Source organism: Papaver somniferum, chromosome 11 (genome assembly GCF_003573695.1).
Source record: "Papaver somniferum cultivar HN1 chromosome 11, ASM357369v1, whole genome shotgun sequence".
Taxonomy (NCBI): domain Eukaryota; kingdom Viridiplantae; phylum Streptophyta; class Magnoliopsida; order Ranunculales; family Papaveraceae; genus Papaver; species Papaver somniferum.
This window is the reverse complement of record NC_039368.1, coordinates 108,762,845-108,786,237: the sequence shown is the minus strand read 5'-3', so window position 1 is coordinate 108,786,237 and position 23,393 is coordinate 108,762,845. Positions and strand designations below refer to the sequence as shown.

The following is a 23,393-nucleotide window of genomic DNA, read 5'->3' as shown; positions in this document are numbered from 1 at the left end:
CTTTTCATGTTGTAGAGTAGTTTCTTGAACCAAATTTTCGATATTGTTAGAGAGAGATTAAATAAATCAATAGAGTTCACGTTCTCTTTCAAGAGATTTCTCGAATTTATCAATGAGCTGGTCGTTCTTTTCTTCAAGAGTCTTGATTTTAGAGTCTTGAAAGTCAATGATATCAACATATTTTTTTAACGATCTGGTGAGTTTCATTTCTGATTCTGACACGATGTCAAATTTCTTGTCTTTCCCCCGGGACTTGGAAGAATCTGCTAAGGAGTTATCCTTTGAGGAAAATCCAAGATTTTTGGCATGATCAGAACCTTTGAAAGACATCTTTATGTACGTGATTTGTGAGATATTTCGTACGTACACAGAAATAAGATTGCGACAAACAAAGACTTATGAGGTCTTAAATGTGTTTGCCTGCTCTGATACCAATTAAAAAAGCGGGGATCTAACAACCACACCCAACAATTCGTTTGGTAATCTGAATAGATAAACTCCAATATACTTTCAAAAGAATCAACTAGACAGTTAGACTCAATCTAGAGAAAAGTATATCAAAGAGTTTTGTATATCTATATCTCAATTCAATCTGCAATCAGAAAATAGGAATTTGCGAGCCTGATTGAATATAAGAGAAATAACTTGAACAGTACCAAAGAGCAGTGTTCAAGAATCAATCAACAACCAAAGGTTGGATTTCCCAATTGATCGATTCAACGCACAACCTGTGATATTTCAATTATATAACAAAATATAATGCGGAAAAGAAATAACACAGACACCAGAATTTTGTTAACAAGGAAACCGCAAATGCAGAAAAACCCTGGGACCTAGTACATCTTTGAGCAGCACACTGTATTAATCCACTACAGACACTATCCTACTACCAATGAAATTCAGACTGGACTGTAGTTGAACCCTAATCAATCTCACACTGATTCAAGGTATAGTTGCGCTCTTTACGTCTCTGACCCCAACAGGATACTACGCACTTGATTCCCTTAGCTGATCTCACCCACAACCAAGAGTCTATAAGAATAGATAAATCTGTTTCCCACATAAATACCTACGAGTTTTGTTCCATCTTTTGATAAATCAAGGTAAACGGGAACCAATTGATATACCGGACTTATATTCCCGAAGAACAGACTAGAAATATCAATCACCTCAAAATAATCTTAATCGTATGGTAGCGAAACAAGATATTGTGGAATCACAAACGATGAGACTGAGATGTTTGTGACTACTTTTTTTTATCTTGCCTATCGGAGATCAAATCTCGAGACAATCTCAACGTACTCAAACACGATAGAAAAAGCAAGATCAGATCACGCAAGTACATAGAAAATAGTTAGGTCTGACTTCACAATCCCAACGAAGTCTTAAAGTCGTTAACCCACAGGGTTCCGTGAAAAACCTAAGGTTAAAGGAGAATCGACTCTAGCTTATGCAACTAGTATCACTCATGAGGTGTGCGGATTAGGTTTCCCAGTTGCTAGAGTTCTCCTTTATATAGTTTTCAAATCAGGGTTTGCAATCTAAGTTACCTTGGTAACAAAGCATTCAGTATTCACCGTTAGATGAAAACCTGATTAGATTCAAGCTACTATCTTTCAACCGTTAGATCGAACTTAGCTTTTTATGCATAAATGAAATGTAACCTCATTTAGGTTTATGTAACCGTACCTAAACGTACACACCATGTTGGCTCAACAATAGTTAACCAAGGTTAGCCATATGAATACTCTCATATCAACTTTATTCATCTTAACCATAACTAGTTCAAATGACTCAAATGAAACTATTTAAAGAGTTGTTCAATTGCTATATTCTCATAGAAGTATACAATAACACAATTGAAGCAAAATTGGTTTGATTCACTCGAATTAATTCATGAACATTATAGCCACGGTTTGCAAAGAATGCATTCCTTAATATATAAATATAGTAGTTCATGAGCCAACCGATTTTATAACTTTAACCATTCAAGTATGCAAACGGGTACGCATACTTAACTAGCTGGCCTGAGTTTGGGTTCTCCAGTATGCAAACGGGTACGCATAATTAGTACACTTCCAAATCCCAGCAGAAATTTCTGTACTTATACCTTACGTAAGTATGTGTACATGGTGCACGTAATTTCGCAACTTCAAGTACGCATACGGGTTAATAAGATCTGGAGATGCCTATATGTGATAACCGCAATCGCATGGCGTTTAGCTAGTAGACAACGAAAAGTACGGGTCGTTCCCACGAGGAGCGGTGGAAATATTGTAATCAATAATTCTGATCAGCTAACCACAAATGTTGATTTTGGATATTTGGAATGAAAACAAAAACTCAATTACACTAAAATAAATATGATAAGAAAGAGCGCTGGTAACCAGGGTCAATGGATTCCACTAATATTTCTAATTGAGTACCGAAAATAATTCGAATTCCAAATATGAGTCTATATCTTTGTTCAATTGCAACACCTATTATTGGTATAACTTTCTCTAATATGACTTGCATCTCCTACGTATAACCCATCAAAGTATTCCAAGCATGGGATATCAAATTATAATGACAAGAAAATTACTGAAAAGATAATTTGTAGATTGAAAATTGTTATTTGCCTCGTCTAAGCATAACCCATCAAATGATTTAACCTAAGCATGGATTATCAAATACTATAACAAATTGAATTGCAAAACTATCACATTTAAGCATTTAGGCTTTTGTATCGTACAAAGCCGGTGAGTCAACAACACATATTATTTATAAAATCAATAAATCATGATTATTGGATTTCGAGATTCATTTTCATAGCCTAATACCAAAATAATTTCAATTTACTTCATAACGGTCTATGCTCAAAGTAGCTTTGTCTATGAACCCTAGTTACAGAACTATTAGAAAGGCATGGCTTTCTCGAAAACCATAAACATATTACAAGAGAAGAGAAATCAAACCAATAATAAACTGCGCGTCACCATAATTTTATCGATCTTCTTCCTCCTTCCGTTTTCGGCCAAAACCTCCACAGTTGCTCGTCTCTTTTTCCTTTTCAATTGTGGCTCTCTAGCCGGCCTTCAGACAGAACTCCTCTCTGGCCGTTTCCTCCTTCCAAAAGAAACCCCCAATAGGCCAAAAAATAATAGCGAGGTCCTCCTCTGTTACCAATTATGCCTGACCCAATAGAAATACTCCATGTGTCATGAAACTACAAAGCCACCAATAATAGTCTGCCATGTGGCATTCCATACTAAATGAGATATTAGAAACATAGGATCTCCTGCATGTGCTTAGTCCCACATTTTAATTCCATCATCACCCGAATCAGAACTTGCACCACCAGCTTCCAAATTCAAAGCCATTTCCGTTCTTTCAGACAAACTCGATCATCCACAACACCTAGTTCAGTAACCCAACTGAGGATCGACCATACGAAGCCAGCCATCACCCTGCTCAGTTCTCGATTGAAAAATTCAGTTAATTCACCTTTTCTATTTCATCCAAACCCGTGATATCAACAGACGCATACAAATTCCATTTCTCTCAACTCCGGCGACGAACAACGAGATCCATCTTCTTATTGAGCTCCAACTACAATTTCTATTCTTTGTTCACCAAGGAACCACTGGCAGCTCAACATTTTCTCCAATTTTCTCCAATTGCAGCTGACATACGAACCAGTCTCCACTGCAACTCCTTGATCATTGCCATGGCAGCGTCAACAGCTGCTACAACTTTCTGCAGCTCCGACTCAGTTCAATTCTCATCCAATAAGACGAACCCTATAGATCCTAGATGTTTGGTGCTGCAATCATAATGAATTTCCAATGCTGCACAACCAAATTCAGGCCACAAGAAAACCCACAGATTCATTTTCGTAGATAAGGACACCATCTGCTTCATAATGAATAAGACCCTCCTTTGTTTCGATAAAAAAAAACACAAACTGCAACATGATATTCATTGTTTTTGTTAAGAAATGAGAGTTAGTGGATGGGCTGGACACATCCCACTATTTCATTATCTTACCTCTTTCTTGAACGCCACCTGCTTGATAATTTGTGGTGAACTGGTGACAAAATTTAAATACGATGCCTTCATTATACCGCTAAGATATGTGGAGAGTATCCATGTCCACTATATCAACCTTAAATCGGCTATAGATAACTAGTCGAGCAAAGAGAACTCTGACTCGGTGTATTCCATCAGTGAGACGTACTAGGAGCAAAGGAACATGTTAGGTTGAAAGCCCAGAATTATCCAAAATGTCTTCATGATGCCCGGAGAACTTTCGTGGTGCTGATATATAGTAAATACCAGGCCAGCCACATTTTATCATTTTTGTCACAAATCTTTCCGATTAAGCCGTTTAATCACCGATGATCGGATTCACGCGTACTTTCTACAAAAGCACTAAAATAGTATTATTAGTCAAAATATCGAGTCCTAACTAATATAAATATGGGTATTAAATGCGGCACTTTCGTGCTTATCAACACCCCCACACTTATATTTTGCTAGTCCTCGAGCAAAACAGAAAATTGACCCGCTACACTGTTGGTCATACCATAAGAGAGAGTTAGACCCGCTACACAGCTGGTCATAAAAGTGAAAATTTGAAATACCATACCAAGACCCGCTACACAGCTGGTCATAGAAAATAACATACAAAAGACCCGCTACACAGCTGGTCATAACCCTAAAAATTATAATGACAATAATTTTTTTAAGACCCGCTACACTGCTGATCATCTTTTTTTGTTTTGCTTTTTTTTAGACCCGCTACACAGCTTGTCATAATATTCAATTTTTTTTATTTTTTTAAAAAAAAAATTCATAACGAAAGTGCCACTCCCCCACACTTAAACATTACATTGTCCTCAATGTAATTGAGTCATCCAATGTAGAAATTAAGATGGGAAATTCAAACAAACAAATAAAAGATAGAGGAAAGAAAACTAATCTGATGAGTTGACTCCCATGAAGTGAAATCGAATGGGTTGACTCCCATAAAGCATAATCTTTGTGTATCTGCTCTCTCAAACAAGGTGATGGTACACCAAAGTAAGCTGCAAAGCATATATGTAAAGTCTGAAAAGTTGGGGATCAATCCAACAAATCAGGTTAGCTGTGAATATGAACCTGCAAACACTATAAACCTCCAAAAATATATGTAAATACATTCCCAATAGAAAACAGTCCTTAGTCGAGATAAATAAATCACTCTCATGGACAACGAACATATAATGTATATTAGTTTCTATTCTGGAAGCATACTCTAAATCAGGTTCTAAATCAGCTGAAATACATTCGGTCGACACATTATCTTCACTAGAAATCATAGGAAGCAATGTATCGACGATGTGAAAATCTAAAGATTTACCAAACTCAGCACAACAGCTTAAACCTGTATCTAATGGTTCAAGTTTATCAAAATCAGTAACTCCTAAATCTAGTTCTATGTCCGCGGAAATAACTTCCATTGTTGAGTTACCATGATTAACCATTGGAGGGCACAATGCAGTGACAATCTCAATAAGCATAGGATCATCAGAATCTGCAAAGTGGGCTAAACAAACTGAGATTGGTTCAAAATCATCAGTTACCTGACCAGTACCAATCGCCCCCGCATTCACATCAGAAATCAGGAAATCATAAGATGAGTCAACAAAACAAGGGCTCAATGGAGAAACAATATCATGAATAATCGACTCATTATCATCTGCAGCCAAGTGACCTATAGGAATCTCACAATTCAAATTACTATATGGTACCTCATTATGAATGTCTATTGTCTCTAAGTCGTTAGACTCAACAATAATATCTTCTGAATAAACAGGTTCCTCTAAGTCATCATCTGCATATAACTCTTGGCATGCTAGAACTCTCAACCTTTGCTCCAAACTAAGCGGTATATGTTTGTAGTACTTCTCATATATCATTAGAGGTGATTCTTCACTTACCACATGTGGAGCAAAAAATCCATACCATTTCCTATGCATATACTCCCCGAGCGTCATATCAGAAGATGTCTCCTGAGAATGTGAATTTCTACGCTTATATTCCGCAAGTGTCATCTTAGATGACGTCTCGTACAAAGAATTCATTATCCTCAAAAAGGCTCCTGAAATAAAATTCTAAAACACAAAAAAAAAAGTCAAAAGGAAAAAGAAATCCTAAAACAAAATAAAAAAACTATACAAAAATAAAATAAAAACCTTACTATTTAGAAAATAAAAAATACTAATTACAATATTCCACGACCGCTCTCCGGCAGTGGCGCCAAAAATTGATAGGATCCGGAGATGCCTATATGTGATAACCGCAATCGCACGACGTTTAGCTAGTAGACAACTGAAAGTACGGTTCGTTCCCACGAGGAGCGGTGGAAATACTGTAATCAATAATTCTGATCAGCTAACCACAGATGTTGATTTTGGATTTTTGGAATGAAAACAAAAACTCAATTAAACTAAAATAAATATGATAAGAGAGAGCGCCGATAACCAGTGTCAATGGATTCCACTACTATTTCTAATTGAGTACCGAAAATAATTCGAATTCCAAATATGAGTCTATATCTTTGTTCAATTGCAACACATATTATTGGTATAACTTTCTCTAATATGACTTGCATCTCCTACGTATAACCCATCAAAGTATTCCAAACATGGGCTATCAAATTATAATGACAAGAAAATTATTGAAAAGATAATTTGTAGATTGACAATTGTTATTTGCCTCGTCTAAGCATAACCCATCAAATGATTTAACCTAAGCATGGATTATCAAATATTATAACAAATTGAATTGCAAAACTATCACATTTAAGCATTTAGGCTTTTGTATCGTACAAAGCCGGTGAGACAACAACACATATTATTTATAAAATCAATAAACCATGATTATTGGATTTCGAGATTCATTTTCATAGCCTAATACCAAAATAATTTCAACTTATTTCATAACGGTCTATGCGCAAAGTAGTTTTTTCTATGAATCCTAGTTACAGAACTATTAGAAAGACATGGCTTTCTCAAAAACCATAAACATATTACAAGAGAAGAGAAATCAAACCAATAATAAACTGCGCGTCACCACAATTTTATCGATCTTCTTCCTCCTTCCGTTTTCGGCCAAAACCTCCACAGTTGCTCGTCTCTTTTTTCTTCTCAATTGCGGCTCTCTAGCCGGCCTTCAAACAGAACTCCTCTCTGGATGTTTTCCTCCTTCCAAAAGAAACCCCAACAGGTCAAAAAATAATAGCGAGGTCCTCCTCTGTTACCAATTATGCCTGCCCAATAGAAATACTCCATGTGTCATGAAACTACAAAGCCACCAATAATAGTCTGCCATGTGGCATTCCATACTAAATGAGATATTATAAACATAGGATCTCCTGCATGTGCTCAGTCCCACATTTTAATTCCATCATCACCCGAATCAGAACTTGCACCACCAGCTTCCAAATTCAAGGCCATTTCCGTTCTTTCAGACAAACTAGATCATCCACAGCACCTTCTAGTTCAGTAACCCAACTGAGGATCGACCATACGAAGCCAGTCATCACCCTGCTCAGTTCTCGATTGAAAAATTCAGTTAATTCACCTTTTCTATTTCATCCAAACCCGTGATATTAACAGACGCATACAAATTCCATTTCTCTCATCTCCGGCGACGAACAACGAGATCCATCTTCTTACTAAGCTCCAACTACAATTTCTATTCTTTGTTCACCAAGGCACCACTGGCAGCTCAGCATTTTCTCCAATTTTCTCCAATTGCAGCTGACATACGGACCAGTCTCCACTGCAGCTCCTTGTATCATTTCCATGGCAGCGTCAACAGCTGCTACAACTGTCTGCAGCTCCGACTCAGTTCAATTCTCATCCAATAAGACGAACCCCATAGATCCTAGTTGTTGGTGCTGCAATCATAATGAATTTCCAACGCTGCACAACCAAATTCAGGCCACAAGAAAACCCACAGATTCATTTTCGTAGATAAGGACACCATCTGCTTCATAATGAATAAGACCCTCCTTTGTTTCGATAAAAAAACACAAACTGCAACAGGATATTCATTGTTTTTGTTAAGAAATGAGAGTTAGTGGATGGGCTGGACACATCCCACTATTTCATTATCTTAGCTCTTTCTTGAACGCCACCTGCTTGATAATTTGTGGTGAACTGGTGACAAAATTTAAATACGATGCCTTCGTTATACCGCTAAGATATGTGGAGAGTATCCATGTCCACTATCTCAACCTTAAATCGGCTATAGATAACTAGTCGAGCAAAGAAAACTCTGACTCGGTGTATTCCATCAGTGAGACGTGCTAGGAGCAAAGGAACATGTTAGGTTGAAAGCCCACAATTATCCAAAATGTCTTCCTGATGTCCGGAGAACTTTCGTGGTGCTGATATATAGTAAATACCAGGACAGCCACATTTTATCATTTTTGTCACAAATCTTCCCGATTAAGCCGCTTATTCACCAATGATCGGATTCATGCGTACTTTATACAAAAGCACTAAAATAGTATTATTAGTCAAAATATCGAGTCCTAACTAATATAAATATGGGTATAAAATGCGGCACTTTCGTGCTTATCACTGGTATGCATACTTTAGTTCCGGTCATGGATCACATGCATGCAAGAGTGCACAATATGTTTATAATCCAATGATGGTTAAGTATTATAAACTCTTATTTCAATCATTGAAACTTTCTTAGAGGATGACAATAGCCGTTTTCACACACTATTAGAATCAAAGCAATTTTCAAGTTATTGAAATAATCATAATCGAAATATTCCAAGTTTACACCAAATGATTGTATAAAATGAATCATATAAGATGTTACTCGGCGATTTTCACATCATCAAGATGAACTTGGATGAAGCGAAAGCTTACCAACAGATATTCCGATAAATATGTAAGCGATTTAAACTCAGCTCGAAATCTCAAATGTGCATAAAAGAAAACTATATCGTAACACGACTTATGTCTCAATATAGGAGATAGAGTAGAAATAGACTTTCCAAGTGATAGATAAGTTTCAGTATTCACATACCTTTTTGTTGATGAAGTTCCACAAGCTCTCCTTAGTAGTTCTTCGTCTTCAATGATGAACGCCGTGAAGTCTAATGCTCAACTACATAATCTATCCTAGTCCGAGACATCTATAAGTAGACTAGAAATCAAGACTTATAGTTTTGATCACTAACATTGACAAACAAGCTTGAGATAACAACGCTTGCGAGTTCGACCAAGCAGTGCTCTAACATATCCTGATGTCTCATGCTATTATGCATACATCAAGATGTAGAGCATGATGAGGTGGTTTCTGCTGAAGTTGTTCAGGATTTTATTAAATACTTTGAGGAAACAAACTGCAGCTCGTTGATACTATGAAAGGTCTCGATGTGTTACGAACTGAGTTGAAAAAGGTTACTTCTGACCTTGTTCTCATGAGGATATCTTCTCGATGTATTACAAACTGAAGACACATGTTAAAGATCTTCTCAATGAGGATATCTTCTCCGAAGAAGCAGTAGATGATGTCAATCACAAGCTCAAAGATATTAAAACCCACGAGGGTTCCGAAAGTATACTTTGACTTTAGTACGTTTTTGTTTTGGTTCTTAGGATTTTTTTTTTATATCTAGGAAACTTCTTATGAGAATTTATTCTTTTGTTTAAGAAGGAGAACTAGGGTTTGGAATAACAGTTATTGTGATTACACATTAAAAAGCGGGGGTCTAACAACCGCACCCAATATTTCGCTTTGCAATATGTATGGACTAAATCCGATATACTTTCAAGAGAATCAAGAGTTATGTCCAAGAGTTATATCTTTATTTCTCAATTCAATCTGAAATCAAACAAATAGGAATTTGCGAGCCCGAATATAAGAAATAACTTGGACGGTATCAAAACCCAATATCCAAGTGTCAATCAATTTATATCAACAACCAAAGATTGGATTATCTAATTGATTGAACTGCACACAACCTGTGATATTTCAATTATATAAAAATATAATGCGGAAAAGAAATAACACAGACACCAGATATTTTGTTAACGAGGAAGATGCAAATGCAGAAAAACCTCGGGACCTAGTCCATATTTGAAGATCAAATTGTATTAAGGCGCTACATACACTAGCCTACTCCAATTTAACTTCGGACTAAAATGCATTTGAGCCATAATCAATCTCACACTGATCAAGGTATTGTCGCGTTCCTTAAGCCTCTAGAACCACGCCGGATTCTGCGCACTTGATAACTTTAGCTGATCTCACCCACAACTAAGAGTTGCTACGACCCAAGTCGAAGACTTGATAAACCAACCTGTCTCACACAGAAAAGTCGATAGAATAGATAAATTTGTCTCTCACAGATAAACCTATGAGTTTTGTTCCGTCTTTTGATAAATCAAGGTGAACATGAACTAATTGATATACCGGACTTATATTCCTGAATAACATCCTAGAAATATCAATCCTCTTACAATAATGTTAATCATATGGTAGCGAAACAAGATATTGTGGAATCACAAACGATGAGACGAAGATGTTTGTGACTAGGTTTTATCTTACCTATCAGAGAATCAATCTCGAGCAAATCTTAGAGAAGATAGTACTCAATACGATAGAATAGGTCAAGATCAGAACACGCAACTACGGAGAAAAATAGTTGGGTCTGGCTTCACAATCCCAATGAAGTCTTCAAGTCGTTAACCTACAGGGTTTCATGAAAAACCTAAGGTTAAAGGAGAATCGACTTTATTCGTAACTAGTATCACATAGAAGGTGTGGGGATTATGTTTCCCAGTTGCTAGAGTTCTCCTTTATATAGTCTTCAAAATCATGATTTGCAATCAATGCTACCTTGGTAACAAAGCATTCAATATTAACCGTTAGATGAAAACCTGATTAGACTCAAGCTGATATATTTCAACCATTAGATCGAACTTAGATTGTTACACACAAATTAAAAGTGACTTCATTTATATATGAGTAACTGTACCTAAACGTATGCACCTTGTTGGCTCAATAATAGATAACCAAAGTTATCCATATGAATACTTTCATATCAACCTAATTCATATTAACCACAACTAGTTCAAATGTCTCAAATGAAACTAGTTGTAGAGTTGTTCAATTGTTTATATTCTCATAGAAGTATACAAGACACAATTGAAGCAAAATCGATTTTGATACACTCGAATCAAGTCATGAACATTATAGCCACGATTTGCAAAAAATTGCATTCCTTATTATATAAATATATTAATTCATGAAAAAACCGATTCTAGAACTTAACCCACTCAAGTATGCAAACGGGTACGCATACTTAAGTATCCGGACTTGGACTGTGTCCGACAGTATGAAAAAGGGTACACATACTATCACACATCCAAAACAACAGTTGAATTATTACGCATATGGGTACGCATACCAAGGCTCCCGGACTTCAACTGAGTTCGCAAGTACACGTACGGGTACGCATACCAAGGCTCCCAGACATTACCTGACCTTCCTAGTGCGCATACGGGTATGCATACTATACGGGTCTTGGATCAATAATTAGAACTTTTTTAGAGGATATGCAAGTACGCATACTATGTGTATAATCCAATTATGGTTAAGTGTTCTAAACTCTATTCTAATCATTGGAACTTTCTTAGAGATGAAAACAGTTGTTTTCACTAACTATTAGCATCAAAGCGATATTCAAGATATTGAAATAATCAATACGAAACATTCCGAGTCTACATCAAATGATTGTATCACACAAATCATGTAGGAAATTTTCACATGATCATCTTTTGACTTTCTCCAAGAATATAAGATGAACTTGGTTAAAGCGAAAGCTTACCAACACATATTTCAAGAAATATGTAAGCGAGTTAAACTCATCTCGAAATATCAAATGTGTATAATTGAGTACTATATAGTAATACGACTTTTGTCTCAGGAAGGGAGATAGAGTAGAAATAAAATTTCTGAGTGATAGATGAGTTTCAGTCTCCACATAACTTTTGTTGATGAAGTTCCACAAGCTCTCCTTAGTAGTTCTTTGTCTTCAATTGATCAAAGCCGTGAAGTCTAAAGATCAACTACACAATCTATCCTAGTCCGAGACATTACTATAGGTAGACTAGAAATCAAGACTTATAGTCTTGATCACTAAACTTGACAAACAAGCTTGAGATAGTAACGCTTGCGTGTTCGATCGAGCATTGCGCTAACACACATAGCTATTTCAACGATTTTCATCTTGTAATGTTTTTAGATTTATTTATTTAAATTCTAAAGTTATTTGGAAGATGATTTTTGCAGTAATATTTTTGATTTCGTATATTGCAATTGCTTATGAGATATATATGAATTTACGTTCGTGAACTGTGTTTATCTCATATATGCTCAAAAGTTAAGTCTTTTAGTTCTTTATGCAAATATTGATAAAAGATAAAATGAACTTTTGAAAAATTCCGCAGTATTGATCTTTCCCTGATCCACTTTATGTGAATGTACTGTATGGCTCTGTAAGTTTTCTTATGTTGAGTGTTTCTGAAATGTCTCTTTGTGGTTAATTTAGTCGAGTTTACTGGATACAAGTTCATGTGATTTGTTAATGTCCAACCAAAGGTTGGATTACTCTAATTGATGATCTAATGCACAACCTGTATTATTTCAATTATAAAGATAAAACAATATAATGCGGAAACTGAAATAACACACACCAAAAATTTTGTTAACGAGGAAACAGCAAATGCAGAAACCCCCCGAGACCTAGTCCAGATTGAACACACATTGTATTAAGCCGCTACAGACACTAGCCTACTCCAAGCTAACTTCGGACTGGACTGTAGTTGAACCCCAATAAGTCTCCCACTGATCCAAGGTACAGTTGTACCTTGATTCCAGCAGGATACTGAGCACTTGATTTCCTTAGATGATCTCACTCACAACTAAGAGTTGCTACGACCCAAAATCGCAGGCTTTGACAGTAAACAAATCTGTCTCACATGAACAAGTCTACCAAAGGATCAATCTGTCTGCCACAGAAAAACACTAAAGTTTTTGTTCCGTCTTTTGATAATAATCAAGGTGAACATGAACCAATTGATAATCCGGTCTTATATTCCCGAAGAACAGCCTAGATAAAATAATCACCTCACAACAATCTTAATCATATGGTAGCGAAACAAGATGTTACGGAATCACAAATAATGAGACGAAGATGTTTGTGACTACTTTTTATATCTTGCCTATCGGAGATATTAATATCAATCCAATCAACCTGATTGTACTCGTACGATAGAAGATGCAAGATCAGATCACACAACTACGATAAAAGTAGTATCGATCTGGCTTCACAATCCCAATTAAGTCTTTAAGTCATTAACCTGGTTTTAGAAGAAGAAAACTAAAGGTTAAAGGAGACACGACTCTAGCACGCAAACTAGTATCACCCTTGAAGTGTGGGGATTAGTTTTGCAGAGTTGCTAGATGTCCCCTTATATAGTCTTTCAGATCAGGGTTTCGCCTTGGTCACAAAGAAAACATATCCACGTTAGATGAAAAACTGATTTAGATTCAAGATAATATTTCTCAACCGTTAGATCGAAAACTTAGCTTGTTATACACAAATGAAATGCACGCTTCTAGGTTTGTTAACCGTACCCAAACTTGTACATTGTTAGTTCAACAATAGTTAACCAAAAGGTTAGACATATGAGCATTTCATACCAACCATATTCTTCTTTACCATAACTAGTTCAAATAACTCAAATGAACTAGTTAGAGAATTGCTCAATTTCAAGGAAATCTTATGTACTACACAAGACACGATTGAAGCAAAGATGATTTGATTCACTTGAATCGGTTAATGAACTTTATAGCCACGGTTTGCAAATTGCATTCCTTAGTCTTTATAAGTTTAAGTTCAGAAATCATCTTCAGATATATAACCTTCTGAAGTTCGCACACTAGGTTCACGGACTTAAGCAACCGGACAGAGTTTACAAACTCCAACAGAAAATCTCGACAAAGACTTTCCGCCGGTTCGCGGACTGGTTCTCATGCAACAAGTTTGTGAACTCCATCAGAAATTCTCGGGATGAGAACTTCGGAAGTTCGCGGACTTGGCAACAAGCCATTCTTCCGGTTTCTCTTGATCAATAAAGTTTGCAAACTTTGGTTCAAGGGATAGGACTTATGCAGATATGTGTCTCCACAACAATACTTATGTCCATCATTGGTTATGTAATCTAAACTCTCATTCTAACCACAGAAACATTCTTAGAGGACGTTATATAGTTGTTACACCATTTCTCGTCAAAGCAATTTTCAAAGTGATTGAAACATATCATGACTTACGTCACTAGGTAAAGATAAACATGGTCGAAGCGAAACGCTTACCAACACATATTTCGAGATATAGATAGGCGAGGTATACTCGGCTCGAAATACTAAATGTGTATAATCTAAGTCTATATATAACATACGACTTTTTGTATCAAGAAGTAGGAGATAAAGTAGATAGACTTTTGAGTGAAAGATAAGTTCAAGTCTTCACATACCTTTTTGTCGAGAAGTTCCACCGGTTCCTTGAGTAGTTCTTCTTCTTGTATGATGAATCGCCATGAAGTCCTTGAGCTCAACTATTCTATCCTAGTCCGAGACTTATCTATAGTAGACTAGAAATCAAGACTTATAGTTTTGATCACTAACATTGACAAACATGCTTGAGATAGCAACGCATGCGAGTTCGACCGAGCAATGCTCTAACAGAATCAAGTGTGCAGAATCCGGCATTGTTCTAGAGGTGTAAGGAACGCGATTGTACCTTAATCGGTGTGAGACTTGGTCAGGGCTCAACTACATTACATATCAAAGATAACTTGTGGTAGGATAGAGTTTGTAGCGGCTTAATACAGTCTGATGTTTAATTCTAGATTAGGTCTCGGGATTTTTCTGCATTTACGGTTTCCTCGTTAACAAAATTTCTGGTGTGTATGTGTGTGTTATTTCTTTTTCGCATTATATTTTTTTATATAATTGAAATGTCACTGGTTATGCGTAGTTCAATCAGTTGATAAGTCCGACCTTGATTGTTGGATAGAACTTGATTGACGCTTGGGCGTTGATCTTTGGTACTGTCCAAGTTAATTCTCATATCAGTCAGGCTCACGGATTTCTATATGTTCAATATGCTGAGTTTGTTGAGAAAATAGATAAATCTCTTTGATATATTTCCTTATTGAGTCTCGCTTTTAAGTTGGTTCTCTTGGAATTATATTAGAGTTTAATCCATACAAATTTCCGAACGAATTATTGGGTGTGGTTGTTATACCCCCGTTTTTTCAGGGAGATTATTAGAGTATTGTTCGGTCGAGCTCACAAGTGTTGATATCTCAAGCTTTTGTCAAATTTAGTTGTCAAAATTATATCCTGATTTCTAGTTTACAATTAGTTAAGTCTCGGATTAGGATATAATTGTAGTTGAAAAGCGGACATCACGACAGTGATAATTGCGTTCTATTGTTTGAAGGCGAAGATCAACCGAAGCTTTTGAAGAACCTTTTCAACAAAAGGTAAGTGAAGACTGAGCCACCTATTTCTTAAGTTATATTCATCTTTCTGTCGGTGAGACGTTGTCGCATAACTAGTTACATTATTATAAGCATATCAAGAATTTTGAGTCAAGTTTAACTTAGTAATTAGTTCTCGAAATATATATGACAAGCTTAATGAATATTTTTTCATAATTGATGAATTCTGGTTAAGAATAATTTATTGTTCATAATCTAAATTGTGATTCAAGATTATCATTTGAAAATAGCCTGGAACAATGATATGTGTCATTGATGTTATTTTGGAATGTATCGAATTGATCTAGAGAGAAATATAGAACTACTGAAAATCTAGATACAAAATATTATGCATACCCGTTTCACAAAATGGGAAAATTGTTATAGGTATGGAGTCATAGTTCATGTACCTAGTACACGTACCGGCGTATCTATAGTTCGGCAGCGACTTAGTGGTACGCATACCTGGTATCTATACCACAAAAAGTATGTGAACTCGTGAACCTGGAATAGAGCAGATACCTAGTATGCATACCGAAAAAGAATTGTTGGTTCTAAAACTGATGTGGTATCCATACCAGGTACGCAAACCGAAAAGTTTAATATGTTCCGGAATTTATATTTGTCTTAAGGGTACACATACCCAGTACATGTACCATGACAAATATAGTCACGAAGAAGGTTGAAGTACACGTACTTATTACCATGTCGAATATATTCAGATGCATATAGAATTATTTTTGTGAGATAATTAGCATTTGAATAAATATCTAAGAACAATATATAGACATGATTGATCACATTATAACCTATGGTTATGATTCAAACTTAAAATCTTAAGTGTTTATGAAAATGATTAAGCTTATAGTTTAATTGGCTAGTTTCGGATAACCGTTTATGAACAATGTGTTTGTACATGGTTCAGTTACGGTTCATCCTAACCAGAGTGTATATCTTTTTATGTTAATTAGAATCAAAGATTCATCTAACGGTGGATATTGATTGTTGGTTTCAAAGCTATCTTAGCTTAAACCTAAAGCAACTTATTCTTTGAAAGTCTATAAAAAAAGAACCTCAAGCAACTGGGATCTTTGAATCCCGACACTATCTTTGTGTGTCCTAGTTGTAAACTAGAGTCTTCCTCTTCCTAAAACCTTTTTAGGGTGACTAAAAAGACTTCATAGGGATTCGTGAAACCTAGCTATCTCTTATCTTGATAGTTCGAGTATCCTAGATCTTGATTGATTGTTGAGCTTGCTCCATTAATCAAGATAGATAAAAGTAACAAAGTTCTCTTCGTCTCAGACTTTGTTGATTCCACAAGTTTAATACTTGTGAGGTGAATAATAATCTAGGTTGTTCTTCGGGAAGCATAATTCTGGATTTTGAGGTTAGCTTGACTTTGTCTATTGCTGTCGATTTCAGTCTCACCTTGATCTACGATCAAAAAGGAAATCACCATATATGATTATATGTGGGAGGAAGATTAGTTTAAAGTATTTAATTGAGTTGAAGCAACTCTTAGCCTGTAAAGGACGTCAGCTAAGGGAATCAATTGTGCGAAGTCCTGCTGGGATTCAAGAGATATAACGAGCGCGACTGTAACTGAATTGCTGCGAGGGAATGTAGTTGAGACCGAATTAAACCCTCGCGAAAATTCAGTTACAGTCGCGCTTATCTAATCTAAAATATATTCTTATAAATGACCCATAAACGATATCCATTTCAAACAAGTATGAAAGGTTCTGTCGTACTTGGATACATAATTCATTCTGTGACTGCAGTACTTTGAAAACTTTGTTCTTTATTTTATAGTGAAATATTAGAGAACGATATGGTATATGCTTGGTTAAGTTGATTTCCATTCTGAACCTCAAAACTGGACATTTCCGGAAATTATGGGATCAACATGCAGGTTTTCCAAAAGATTGCGTTATGTACATGAACTGACTTGGTTCTTGTACTTGAGCAGATTAGAACCATGCAAGCCCGCCAAGTGACATTTACTAATTGTATTGTATATCTGAATCCGTTACATACATTGAGGTTAAGGAACCACTGTTCTCTTTTATCGATATCTCCATGTATACATACCTCATCTTTTCATGTTAGGTCGGGTGATTTTTTTAAGTAACGTCATAGTATTACATGTATGACTCTATTGCCTTAAGCCATGCCTCTGGGGTATTTAAATTCTTAAATTATGCCTCTTAGTGAACTCATACCCTGAGCTTCTGCATTAGCTTCCTCATTGATCTTAATTATTCTTTTTATATGAGAAGTTTGGTTACCTGTACAGATGCACTGAGTACTCTTTGAGATTAATATGCTACTGAGTTCTTGGTGCAAATCATTAGAATATACTGCAGTGATATTTTGATCGATAACGAAGATTATATTAGATCAAAAGGGGAGTACAGAAAGGTTATACTCACCAAAGAGTGAGGAAGAAACAAAAAAGGAGAAGAGAAAAAAGAGATCCTGAAAATTAAAGATCCAAAAAAACTCTAAACACCAAGGAGGTTCGAAATAAGGACTAAACCAATTTTTTAAAAAAAAAGAACTAAAAGAGACCTATTCATGCTACGATGATTTGGTAAAAAATCATATTCTATGGGACTGACATGTGGCGGGGCGGTGCTGGATTTGGTTGGCTGAAAGTTCTCATGTTGCTCCGAATGAAGATTTCAAGGCTTTCTATGCGCCTATGTCAAGTAGAAGTTCTATGGCCAAAGATCTATGGCTCTTAGCCATCCAAGTCACCAGATATGAGCCGTGGAAAACAAGAAATGCAGCGTGTTTTGAAGATGAAAAGGTGAATTTCCATACCTTGAAGACAAGTATTTTGCTGATGATTACAAGTTACTCTCGTAGGATAAAGAGATTCATGCATAATAGCCAAGAAAACTTGGTTTTGGTTAGATTTTTCAACATGAAACACAGAAAGCTCAGGAATATGGATCGTATAGCTTGTGAATGGATTCCACCGGATGATGATAGTCTGATGCTTTGTTACGATGGCGCTGCAAGACTGAATCCAGGTCCAGCAGGGGATGGTTGTGTTCTCCGTGACTCAAACAACACATCTATGAGTGCTTTGGCAGTGAGCTTGGGTTCGGCTACAAATTATGATGTGGAAATTGAAGCTGTAATTGCCAGTTTGGGGCCATGGACTGGGCTCTTTTATGGATGACGAACAATATTATAGTTGCATCCGATTCGAAAAGTGCAGTGTGTGATGGGAAGATGGACAAAATTGAAGACTTTGTACGCAAGAATTACGTTTAGACATGTATACCGAGAAATGAATTTCTCTGCTGATACTATGTCAAAAATTGAAGACTGTTTTAACGTTTCAAGGAAGGCCAACTCTCTTAACTAATATTGGGAGTGCGGGTACTAGTGATTTCAGATTTAGATAATTTTGCCATTTTCTCTTTTTATAGCTTTTCATGACCTTGTCCAATTTTTTTACTTTTACAATCCCTTTAACTGTGAATATATTTTGAGTTAGCTAAAAAAATATGATAACAAAGTCGCTTCATTTCTTATATAGTCTTATAATATCGTTTTAAAGTGAAGTCTCTTTTCGAGTCGGACCTTGTATTGAAAAATATTTAATTTCGTTTCATTTTTCTAGTTTTAACTGAATACAATCCCAATAAAATAAAATATATTATGGTTTTTATTACATTTGACAAACATAATAATTTCACCAATTGCACACAAATACGCTACAGTTTGACTTTGTTCCGTTTAATCGAAGGAACAAAAAATAAATCAAACCAGAAACAGAAAGAAAAAGGCTTATTAACACTTGGGGAGATCAGAAGGTGGTGGACGGAGCGATGTTGCTGCTGTTGGTCCATTCTCAACTACAAACGCCGTCCCTAGACCCCATGGCATGTGTACATCCAAGTGGCAATGCATGAACCATACACCTGTACAAGATTAAGAGTTTAGTTAGGAAAGGATGATTAATGGCTTGAAAGTACGTGGGGGTGTGTTTGTAATTTTACCTGCATTATTGGCACGGAATCTGACAACAGCCCACCCACCAGCTGGCACGCCAATGGTGTTCCTCTCCTGAGGATCGTCCATGTTGAACTTCTTTTCATCCTCAGTGGAATTATAATTTCCAAATCCTTGAGCTAAAACATGGAAGTTAAACCCGTGCAGATGAATAGGGTGATTTTCAATTCCAATCAAAGCGGTATTTTGGAATATCATTTCGACTGTAGAATTGAATTTCAACTTCTTAACTTTAGTTGACTTTTCTGTGAAAGCTAGACCGAAACTTAAATTCGAATTAGTATAATCAAATACTAATGGTGGGTTGTTAGGAAAATCTTCGGTGTAAATCCCAGAAACGTTATTGTAATGTGCCTCCAACATTGACAATGTCGAAGGTAATTCAAACGAGTGGTTGTTCATACTTGCTGAGAATCGCAGGTTTGTTCCGAACGGGCTGTTTGAACAGTTTCTGTTGGCGCCACAGGGACTAACTCCTAACCCAAAGGTTATAAACATCTTCTCGTCTATTTTTGTTGGTACAGGTACCCAGAATGGCCCTGTTTTCAAACCAGTTAAATTTGAGAAGAATTTGTGAGCAGTGGGTGTGTCATTGAAAGCTGGTAAGGTTGGCATGATTGGAGTGGAGGAGGAATTTCTAGAACGACTGCTTTTGTATTGGATGATGCCGACCGTGGCATTTGTGACAAACTGAATTCCAGCAGCACTGATATACGGGTGTGCTGCCATGTAATAATCTCCAACAGGTTGATTGGCCTTTAAGAGAACATCCGTAGTTTGCCCTGGACCGGTAACAACTACGTCTGTGACATAAGGGTTTGTGTAACTTGCATCGACTGCAACAACTGTCATGTTGTGATTGGCTATGCTGAAGAAGAACTGGTTATTGAGTGCAGCATTGATGATTCTAAGTAAATAGGTCTTGCCTTTTTCCACTTGGATTGTGTGTGTCTCTGCACCAACAAATATATTAGCATTAGTAACTCGCAATTTAGTCAGAAGACATGAATGATAACTAGCATATAGATATGCTTACGGTTTGCAGAACATGGGAACTGATCGCCAAGACGGCCGTTGATCGTATAAGCATCAGAAATATTTGGTGCACCACCAAAGTTCAAAGACTCTTCCTCAACATCATACACATTAGCGTTCCACCATTCACCTGAATATACACATACCGGGTATTTTTAGTCAGAAGGTAGAAAATAATTTTTCAGAATTTAGTTAATAAAGACTCGTATATACCACCAGTACCTAATAAGATTGGAAATTCTTTTTTTGGCTTAGTGAATGGGTATTTTCGACCGGGTCGAGGACGGATAATCAAGGCACCGTAAACAGTGGCGCGGAGATAAGAGGTGTGAGCATGCCACCATAGAGTTCCTTCTTGGCCAGTGATATTGAATCTGTAGGTGAAACTGTTCCCTGGTAGTATTGGACATTGAGTTACATATGCTGGCCCGTCGGCCCATCCACTAAATAGCTGAAATATTCCGTGCCTGCTCGAAAAATATCACAACAATACATTAATTTTGCTTATTAAAAAATAGAAAATGAGATAAGAAGATCCTGTTTTACTATATAGTCTTATTAATTAATTGATAATCTAATATATATAAGAAAATTCAGAAATGATAGACGACCAGAAGCAAATCATCGAATTGTGCTCCGCAAGATCATTGAAGATTTGAAGTGATGCATATATGCGCTATTTGAACGATAATGAACGAATTACCAGTGGAGGGTGAGATTGTACGGTGATTTGTTCAGCACATGAACTACAAGTGTGTCGCCTTCGTTGACGCTTATGGTTGGGCCAGGGAGACTGCGGTTCACCGCTGTTATAACTTGTTGTTGGCACATTCTAGTGACAGTAAAATTACCTACCTGTAGCAACAAACATAATTACGTTAGAACGGAAAACATTATTACTTAATTTAGTTTTAGTATGCAGTTTTTGCCGAAGAAATTATCAGATGTTGATTATATATTCGACCGTACTAAGCATATTCGTTAATTAGAGTAATCAATAAGTTACTACCAACTCTTGTACTTACTCTCTTTTCTTTCCAATATAACCTTTCATTTTCAAAAAAGAAAATTACTACCAACTAACTAATAAAATATTGCAGGAGAAAACAAGGTTTGAACCAAAAAAATTGACACTTCCAAAACCATGAAAGAGTAACCTACTACAAGGCGGCAAATGAAACAGATAATTAACAAATTTTCGTTGGTAAACCTCTTTGTCAGATAAAGTAAGCTAGATTAAATTACTATATACACTTGAATATTTTCAAAAGAAGTTCAGCTGTTCAGGAAAAAAAAAAACTTGCTGGGTGAAGAATTGGATGCATGGCAGAATATCACGTTTGGTTTCAAATATTATCATGACTGATCAAGAAAAACAAATCGATGGTAATTAATGTCCAAAATGCATGATGTTGTTCCACGTATTATATGCATATAATCATGAATTTAGAGCTAAAACTACGCAACTCCTAAAATATTGAAACTTAAAAGGAAAATCGAGAAAACAAAATATACGAAAGTTGAAAAAGGAAGAACAATTATCTAAAGACTTCTGTTGAGTTCCAGTCATTTACATCAAAAGTGTGCTCAACGACTTTAGCTGAAGCGGAAGAAGAAAGTAGAGCACAAGCAGCAGTAGCACAGACGAGAAACAACACAAGACGTTCCATGCTGATCATGGCGATGATGTATATGTAAACAGCTACGTACTGTCTATGTAATTAGACGACGTAGAAGATGAAGATTTGCACTAGAGTTGACTGGGGATCGATATACTTAGAGAGAGGGAAGCTTGCTATATGTTTGTTATATATGGTAGATCAAACAAGCTAGAAAACTAGACAGCAGATGGATGTTGTTGTAAGAGAATGAAATATGATGTCTATATATAGATAATCTGAAGGGGAGACAACATACCAAAACTACACAAGTCAAGGAAAAATACACGAAAGAGAGAAATGATAATTAATGGTGACTGGATTGATCTTTGTGATTGCGTGACAGCATTAGTCAAAATACAATCTATCTTTTTACTCTCATCTTTCTATAAAAGATGGATGCGTTAGAAGCTTCCTTATCAGACGAGTAACGACCAAAGTTGGCAAACAATAAGTCATAGAAATCCAATGCCTTTGAACAGCCCTCTCACGGCTCTCCCAAATTTGGCTAATGCTACTTACTTTTAGACTCTTTATTGTTTGTTACTAATTTCTCAACCAGCTGCTTGCTTTTGGCGACTCTTCCTATAAAAAAAGATGCGCATTATTGGTGGGAAATTTTCACATCAAACCGTATACTAAATCTACTCATCATTTAATTCATGTTGGCATTTTTTTTATAGGAGTTGGTTTCTTTGTGGTTTCCACATAATTATCTTGGGTAAATTTTCATCTGGCCGGCGAAAGTTGGAATAGGCCATGATGCAGTTGAAAATCCATGTCAACAGACCTACTAAGCCTAACAAGCAAATCTCTTCTTGTTTCACATCAATCGATCATGCAAAGTGCACGTCTGAAGTCCAAGGTGTTTGGTATAATAAGTTCATTATCATATTATCTGTTGAATAGAAGAAAAAAAAGTAATGACATGCACGCATAAGACATTCACATGGTTCGAATAACAACACACGTGGTATAATCATATTGGTTGTAAAGGGGTTTCAATCCTCGGACTAATTTACCTAAAGCTCATTAATCAAGTAAGCATTAGAATGCACCATTC

The 23,393-nt window shown here is 36.3% G+C and overlaps 1 protein-coding gene across 1 annotated transcript; it reads right to left on the bottom strand.

Moving 5' to 3' along the window:
• Window positions 1-19,211: 19,211 nt before the first annotated feature.
• LOC113320625 (laccase-7-like) lies at window positions 19,212-22,525 on the bottom strand. The gene is made up of 6 exons (XM_026568526.1): window positions 22,247-22,525; window positions 21,376-21,527; window positions 20,895-21,139; window positions 20,674-20,802; window positions 19,625-20,590; window positions 19,212-19,546 (listed from the first exon to the last, which is right to left on the bottom strand). The coding sequence occupies exons 1-6, from the start codon at window positions 22,349-22,351 to the stop codon at window positions 19,416-19,418; spliced, it is 1,728 nt and encodes a 575-aa protein (XP_026424311.1). The 5' UTR covers window positions 22,352-22,525; the 3' UTR covers window positions 19,212-19,415.
• Between the last annotated feature and the right edge of the window lie 868 nt (window positions 22,526-23,393).

Coding starts and splice junctions, on each gene's coding strand:
- LOC113320625 (XM_026568526.1), bottom strand. CDS start 22,351: ATGATCAGCATGGAACGTCTTGTGTTGTTTCTCGTCTGTGCTACTGCT. Junction 21,528..22,246: donor TCGTTGAGCACACTTTTGAT/GTAAATGACTGG, acceptor TTGTTGCTACAG/GTAGGTAATTTTACTGTCAC. Junction 21,140..21,375: donor TACAATCTCACCCTCCACTG/GTAATTCGTTCA, acceptor TTTTTCGAGCAG/GCACGGAATATTTCAGCTAT.